At 38.3% G+C, this 8,232-nt stretch overlaps 1 protein-coding gene across 1 annotated transcript; it reads left to right on the forward strand.

The window, feature by feature from the left end:
• Positions 1-1,911: 1,911 nt before the first annotated feature.
• Positions 1,912-4,784, forward strand: LOC105046848 (pentatricopeptide repeat-containing protein At3g53360, mitochondrial). The gene has a single exon (XM_010925586.4). The coding sequence runs from the start codon at positions 2,013-2,015 to the stop codon at positions 4,305-4,307; it is 2,295 nt and encodes a 764-aa protein (XP_010923888.1). The 5' UTR covers positions 1,912-2,012; the 3' UTR covers positions 4,308-4,784.
• Positions 4,785-8,232: the final 3,448 nt, after the last annotated feature.

Here is an 8,232-nt window from a genome sequence, read left to right on the forward strand (position 1 = left end):
ACAATAGCGAAGCTTGAGGAGGCATAATTGGCCAACCAACCCACTGCTCGGTTGCCTTCACGGTCTATGTGAGAGCTGCACGGGGAGGCGGTGCTTGGAGAAGAAACTAATGGTCGAAGAAGCAAAGATTGTATTCTCGAAGAGGGCCAGGTTTCTAGGTAAACCACGGACACAACGGTTGTTAAGCCTTTCATAACCGTTGACCGCGAAGGTGATCTAAAATATAGTTGATACCATTGCAAACAACCATCGTCTCTGCAATGGAAAGATGATCTGAAACAAAGTTGACATCATTCAGAACAGCTACTAGCTCTGCCACGAGATGGTGACACAAGCAAGTGCAATGCTTAGAGCAGCAAAGCTCTCCCAGAAATTTCTCAAACGATAAAATCTGCACAACAGCTGTTGTTGTTATTTTCAACAGATGTTGAAACTTGAAATTGAGTTTATCATTATTTTAAAAAAATAAGACTGAAATGAGGGCGCAAACTAGTATAGTTGGTAAAGCCGCAAAAAATTGATACTAATAACCTGGAAATCAATCCTGCATTGACCTGATTTTTTATGGTTTCAGCACACTTCATTGTTCTTAATATATATATATATATGCGCCCGGAGCCAGCTGAAAGACACCCCAGAAGCCTGGCATCCTTTTTTTTTTTTTTTTCTTTTTCTTTTGGCACATCTTGCAAGATTTATTTGTCTTAATATGTTTTTTCTTTTGATAAATGTTGTAAACCAAATTATCCGTAAAAAAAACTAAGTTCTTTCTTACTTGTTAATTGTCCTCTTTTAATTTGTTATTTTATTTTTAGATCATTACAGATTAATAGGTCTTCTTCATTGATTATATTTATTAGGTCTCCATAGGTTAGCCGATCACATAGTATTCTATCATTATTTTAATTTCTAAATTTTATTTTTATTTTTTCTGAAAATATGATTGAAAGATCAGTTAATTTTTTTTTCTAAAAGAATTGATATATATATATATATATATATATATATATATATATATATATATATATATATATATATATATATATATATACACACACACACACACATATATATATGTGTGTGTGTGTATTGGGGGTAATTTTGTTTTGGTTGAAGAAGTAAAGCCTACAATGAAGAATTGACTCTCATGGATCTTTAAATCAGATATTTCTTTCAAAAATTCAAACGATCCTGATATGATAGCTCGCTACAAAGCAAAAAAGAAAGAGATAATAAATATATCTCCTTCAATAAAGAAAAAGATAACGAAAATATCTCGACCAACAAGACAAGACCAACCGTCTGATTCTATTTTTGCTTATGGCTCTTCAGTCTCCATCTATAAATAAACACCTATAAAAAATTTTGAAGGTATGCGATCTCCTCTCTCCTAATATGTTTGCTCCTCTCACTGTTGAATAAAAAATTGATTTGAGCATCGGAAGATCTTTGTCGGAGCCAATTCCGATCAGAAGTCTTTCTTGTAGGTTCTGTCGCTGCTAGTTTGCAGTTGCCATCCAACTTCAGCCATCCCAACCTCAAGAGAAAAATCTATATCAATAATATAATATATAATGCAGATCTCTCCCGTGTGAGGGTTAGTAAAAGAGAAAAAAAATAAAGCAATCCAACATGACACGCTATCAACAGCGAGATCAGAGAAATTATTCTCCACACTAAATGCATCATATGGTCTTGCAAGTAGATAATCATAATTTTTCGTTTCTATAATGGTTGAAATCTACAGAAATGAGCAGTAATCGGCAGCATGCAGTGCACGGAATGATTTCTTGTGACCATGATGTGTTTTTTATTTTTATTTGTGGTTTAAGGTTCACGCTGCTCTGGTGCGCTCATTCCCACTAGCGAGCCTTCGTGTCCGAGTCGACTCGCGCGAGTCATCACTTCATGAAATTTCCCTTCCCTTCATTTACCGTGCCGAGTGCCAACTCGTTCCCGCACTCACTCCTTTACTTCGCGACTCCTCCCAAATCCACTCAAAGCCTGAAAATATGATAACCAGATTCAGAAGACACCAACGGATATATTTCTGCACTTCTTCCCGCCCCACGTCGGCTCCTCTAAACATCTCGTCCCCCAACTTTGTAACCCAGCAGTGCAACAACGACTTCATCAGTAGCCTCTGCCGGCAGAAGCGCTTCCGAGAAGCACTCCAAGCCTTCCATTCCCTCCGTGTCCAGAAGCCTAATTTCCAGCTCCATCCCAGTACCTACGCCCACCTCTTCCTCGCCTGCTCCCACCTCAAATCCCTCCATCACGGCCGCCTCGTCTACCACCACCTCACCAACTCCGGCGTGCCTGCCGACGTGATCCTCCGCAACCACATTATCAACATGTATGGCAAATGCGGGTCCTTGGATGAAGCCCGGCAGCTGTTCGATGTAATGCCCGAAAGGAATCTCGTCTCCTGGACCTCGATGATTTCTGGGTACTCGCAGAATCACCTGGAGTGGGAGGCGGTGGAGCTGTATATCGAGATGCTTCGCTCGGGGCTAGCCCCGGATCAGTTTGCCCTGGGAAGCGTGGTGAAAGCGTGCTCCGGTTTGTCTGACGTCGAGCTGGGAAAGCAGCTGCATTGCCATGCAGTAAAATCAGATCATGGTGCTGCTCGGATTGTTCAGAATGCGCTCATCACCATGTACTCAAAGTCTGAAAGGATCGAAAATGCTTCTGTTGTGTTTGAAAGGATAGCAGAAAAGGATCTGATTTCTTGGGGTTCTATGATTGCTGGTTTTGGTCAACAGGGGTGTGAATTGGAAGCTTTGCACCTTTTCAAGGAAATGCTCCATATGGGTGTGCACAGGCCAAATGAGTTTCTATTTGGTAGTGCATTTAGCGCCTGCGGTAGTATATTGCAGTCTGGGTTAGGAGAACAATTGCATGGCCTCTCTATTAAGTTTGGTTTGGAAAACGACACATTTGCTGGGTGTTCATTGAGTGACATGTATGCGAGGTGTGGAAGGTTAGATTGTGCGAAGAAAGCATTTTATGCCATAGATATGCCAGATTTAGTCTGTTGGAACTCAATAATAAATGCTTTTTCTTGTGTTGGTCTTACCAACGAATCCATGCTATTTTTTTCTGAGATGAGGGATTTTGGATTACAGCCTGATGATATCACTGCACGATGCTTGCTTTGTGCATGCACAGGCTCCGACTCTTTGCGCCAAGGCCAATTGGTACATTCCTATGTTTTAAAAATAGGTTTGGATTCAAATATTGCTGTCCAGAACACTCTACTTATGATGTACTCGAAGTGTTCAGATGTCTCTACTGCATTGGGCCTTTTTAATGAGATGAATGATTGGGATCTTGTTTCTTGGAACACGATTCTTACTGCATGTCTGCAGCACCAGCAGTCTGAAGAGGTATTTCATTTGTTAAAACTGATGAGAAGTTTAAACAGCAAGTTGGATCGGATAACCTTAAATACACTATTGAGTGCTTGTGCTGACTTGGGTTATCTAGAAATGGGGAATCAGGTTCATGCCTATGCCTTGAAGGTTGGATTGGAGGCTGATGTCATGGTCAGGAATGGTCTAATTGACACTTATGCGAAATGTGGAAGCTTAGATGATGCAAAAGAGTTATTTGACTGGATGGGCAATAACCGTGATGTGTTCTCGTGGAGCAGTTTAATTGTCGGGTATGCTCAGTTTGGATATGCAAAAGAATCTCTTAAACTGTTTGCATGTATGCAGAGTCTGGGCATTAGGCCAAATCATGTTACCTTTGTAGGGGTTCTTACAGCCTGTAGCCGTGTTGGATTGGTAGATGAAGGGTGTTATTACTACAGTATTATGAAAGTTGAACATGGCATCACACCAACGAGAGAGCATTGCTCATGTGTGGTGGATTTGCTTGCCCGTGCTGGCAGATTGAGTGAGGCTGAAACATTTATTGATCAGATGCCATTTGAACCTGATGTTGTAATGTGGAAGACTTTGCTTGCTGCATGCAGGATGTACCATAATGTCGAGATTGGAAAGAGAGCAGCAGAAGAAATATTAAAGATGGATCCTTCAAATTCTGCGGCTTATGTCTTGTTGTGCAACATTTATGCTTCCTCAGGCCATTGGGATGACTTTGCAATGTTAAGGAAGTTGATGAAAAGCAGTGGTGTGAGGAAGGTTCCTGGAAAGAGCTGGATTAAGGTAAGGGGAGAGGTCAGTGTCTTCATAGTAGAAGACAGGTCTCACCTGGAGTCTGAAGCTATATATGTCATGCTAAAATTGTTGGGGTTTGAGATGAGGGAAGCTGGCTATGCACCGAAAGCATCAATATGACATGATTGACCTGAACCATGCTAGAGTCAATGCTCCTCACCAAAACTATTTATCAGCAGCAAGACTTTAATGAAGCAGAGGCTTTTGCTTGCAGATATTTCAAGGAGCGGTAATCATCAACCGAGTTCTTGGAGAACATGAACCTTGATAAATATCACCTTTGCTCACATTTGTTCATGTCAGCCATACTGCCATTAAAATGCTAGACTGACTGCTAAGGGAGAACCAGCAAAAGTGTTGAACTACTTGCTGGTAACACTATACCATTTATGCTTTCATTTTCTCAGTTATTACTTTGTGGTAACACAATCATTCTTTATTAATCAAAAGCAGGAAGTGGCACTTCCTGATCATTTGTACACATTATTATTTTTATTTTTTAACTTATACATTTTTTTCATGGAGGATTTTTGTATATATCTGAAGGGAACCAATAAAATAAAGCAAAGAGAATATTTTCATAATTTTTTATGTCAATTCACCTTTAGTGTCTTTACTTTGTTCCTGTTAAGAGCTAATCTTGGTTACCCTTCTTTTCGTTTTATGGTGTTTTCTTGTCAACAAATAAATAGGAAGCGGTATTTTCAACCATTTGTACCACAAGATCATTTCCATCATATAACTCATGTTTCTTCATGCAGGACTTGTTTGTGTCTGAATGTTCTCAATGCAATAACTTAAGCATTCTGTTTTTTTTTTTTTTTCTTTTTATTTTCATACATTTATAATTCCTGCAGGATCAATGAATGTAATGCTATTGCATATGTTTATTCACTTTCTAGTACATTATTCTTTTTGTTAGAAAAATTATTGTGTTTGATATTTCTGGGATAATATTGTTTGTGTTTGAAATTTCCACCTCTGGTAATTGTATTTTAAGTTCGATGGTCATTATAGAGGGTTCATTAGGTAATGAGTCATGAGACAACTCATCCATACATGTTAGGGAATATCCCTTTCTACAAATAAGCATGCAACATGGAGCTTGTAGGTTGAAATTTTATGGATTTTATAAGAGATCTAGGATGTAGAATGTCTAGTTACAATTTTTTATTTCTAAATATATTTAGATAGAAAAATGGAAACACAGGGTAGAGTGTCCTTTATGATAGTTAAGGGTGCTATCATTAAACACACCGAGTGGAAGATGCATACCATAAACAAAGCATGTTATGCAGCAAACAATGTTTGTCACATCTGATGGACAAGAAAGGTATAGATGTGTCTTCTGTATTCTAAGTTTATTCACTAAATTAATATAGAACTTGTGGATGAGTTCACTGGTCCTGAATCCATTATATGTTTAACATGTTATTTCCTGGTCCCGTGTTTGTACCTAAAAGTTTGGTAACATAACGGAAAGAACATAGGTGGTTGATAAACCTGTGGCTCATTACACCTATGAAGTTATCAAGAGGTCAGTGTGGAAAACGTTCATTCTTCTATTTTCTGTCAAAAACAGAATTAACCAAGGTTTGCCATATTGAGCGTATTGTATCATATCGGTAGCAAATTGGTGCGTGATACTATACCATACCAATACTCAATACGTAGAACCTTACCGTACCGTATCATGTACCGATACTATAATAGGATGGTATCGATATAGGATTTGATATTGAGACGGTGATTTTTGGAAATAACATTCAGAAATTTAGAATGAATAATATAAAGTCATAAATCAGTAGTTTAAAATATTACTGCTATATCAGGGAGAATTCTTGGTTTAACAAAAGAAAATTTGAAACTTTTGCACAACTCATAATGAAATTATTTATTTAGAAATAATTTTTGTTATAACAACTGTCAGTGTGGCACTTCTTGACTTTGAAAAATGTCCTACTGTGATTCATTCTCAAATGGTGAGGATGGATTGCAGGGAGCATAAGTGGTTGACCTTAGGCTAAGATGCCTCAACTCACAGGTGAGTAGTATTCCTGGAACAGTACTCATTAGGAAAGGGCATGATGTTAACATGGTTTCTCCAGAAAGGGAGGCAGGTGGAGTGTCTTTAGTTTTTGCTTCTTGTCGTTTTTTCACTCGTAGTTCCTTTTTTCTTCTTAATCTCACTCATTTCTCTTATTTATATCTGTTAACATTGTTTATGCCAATCCTGTAGCCAGGTTAGATTTTTTATAGAAGCTCACTAGAATAAATGCTCTGAGGTATTTACTGCCTTCTGTTTTTGGCAATAATACATTATTTTAGGGGTCCTATGCTTCCACTGTTCTTGGATATGTTATGGTCCGATAAGAAGTGAGTAGTTATGAAAGAAGAGGGGTAGAGACAAACAATTGATAAATGGCACGCCAATATCCTTCAGCCTTAAATTTAAGGAATAATAGAGAGATGAATTTATGTTATCCCTAAAGTTTAGAGATTAGATAAGCCTTACCATTTTAGACCAGACAACCTCCTCCTTTCCCACCTTGGCATCTTTCTCTCATCCAAGATTTTAATGTGGTGCAGGCTGTTTGAGAGAGATTTTTTTCAAAAAAAGAAACTAGAATAGAAGGAAGTCTATACTAAAATTGAAAGGAGAACAAGATTTGAAACCATGCCACTGATATACAACATCTTGTCACTTAATTTGGGAAAATTAGTTGCTGCAAATCTGGTTCTAAGATTACATGTTAGGAAAACATACAGGCTATTTAAACATTGTATACTATGATACCATGCTGGCCTCTTACTCAAAGGGAAGAAGAAAAATATCGTATGCTAACTATTGTGGGTCTCAACCAGTGATAAGTTGTGGTATGATTATACAATGTTTAACTATATCAAAGTTCTACATAATTTGGATAATGGACTAAGTTGAAGCCTATTTTGCTGGAACGGCCTCAGCTCTTTGGGAATCATTTCAGGCTATTTTTCTGTTGGACCATTTCGGGGACTCACTTGGATTTTGGTTGGAGCTAACAAAATATTTAGGATGGCTGCCTGCTGGATTGATTTGACTTCGGGTACTGGGTTACGATCAACAAAACAAGCCTTGTGTCTGAAACGTCTTGTTTGGGCTGAATCGAACTGATCCATGCTTGCTGCCAAGCAATGCATGTTATATAATCTGGTGCTCTAATTATCGAACCGGATTCAACCGTGCAACCCTACCAAACTGCCACCGGTTGGTTAGGAGGGGATGCCAACCATTCTTAAAACATGACAAAATATGAAATTGTCTCTCCAAACAAATTAAAAGACAACACACTCTATCACTTTTGTGGCACTAGGGTGATGTGTCAAGTGCTACATCCCATTCATGGTTCGTCATGATTTAAAGCAAACTCTACATAGCACTTGCCTGCCTTGACTCCTGGTCACCAATTGAGATATAGCATCTAACTGCTTGTGGCTTTATGAATGGACAAAAAAGGTGGTGGGGGAGGAGGGAGATAGGTAATTTTGAGAGCTCTTCTCAGGTAGTTCATTCAAATCAACCATAAAGAAATCAAATAATTTATTAAAATAACTTGATATGTAGGTTTGGTCCGCTTGGGACCATAACACAGATCATGGAACTATATTTACCAGTGAGAAGATAAAGAATTTCTTAGGTCAATATATATAAGGTCAAATTATATAATCTACACCATGCTCAGACTAATGATCAAGCTGAGGCAACTAATAAGTTGGTTGAAAAGGTGCTAGGCAAGATGGAATGGACAGTACGATCATTAAGGATGGCACAACATGGCTTACTTGCTGAAGAATGTGACCAAGCCATGTATAAAGAATTAAAAGAGCTCGATGAGTTAAGGTTGAGTATCTTAGGTCATTTAGAAGCTTAAAAAAATAAAGTGGAAAGGTCATACAATAAGAAAGTGAAGGATTAGTCTTTCCATGAAGGTGAACCGGTATAGAAGGCAATATTGCCATCAGGTACCAAAGAGAGAAGCTATTGTAATCGGCCATCTAATTGTAA

Source organism: Elaeis guineensis, chromosome 6, assembly GCF_000442705.2.
Source record: "Elaeis guineensis isolate ETL-2024a chromosome 6, EG11, whole genome shotgun sequence".
Lineage (NCBI taxonomy): Eukaryota > Viridiplantae > Streptophyta > Magnoliopsida > Arecales > Arecaceae > Elaeis > Elaeis guineensis.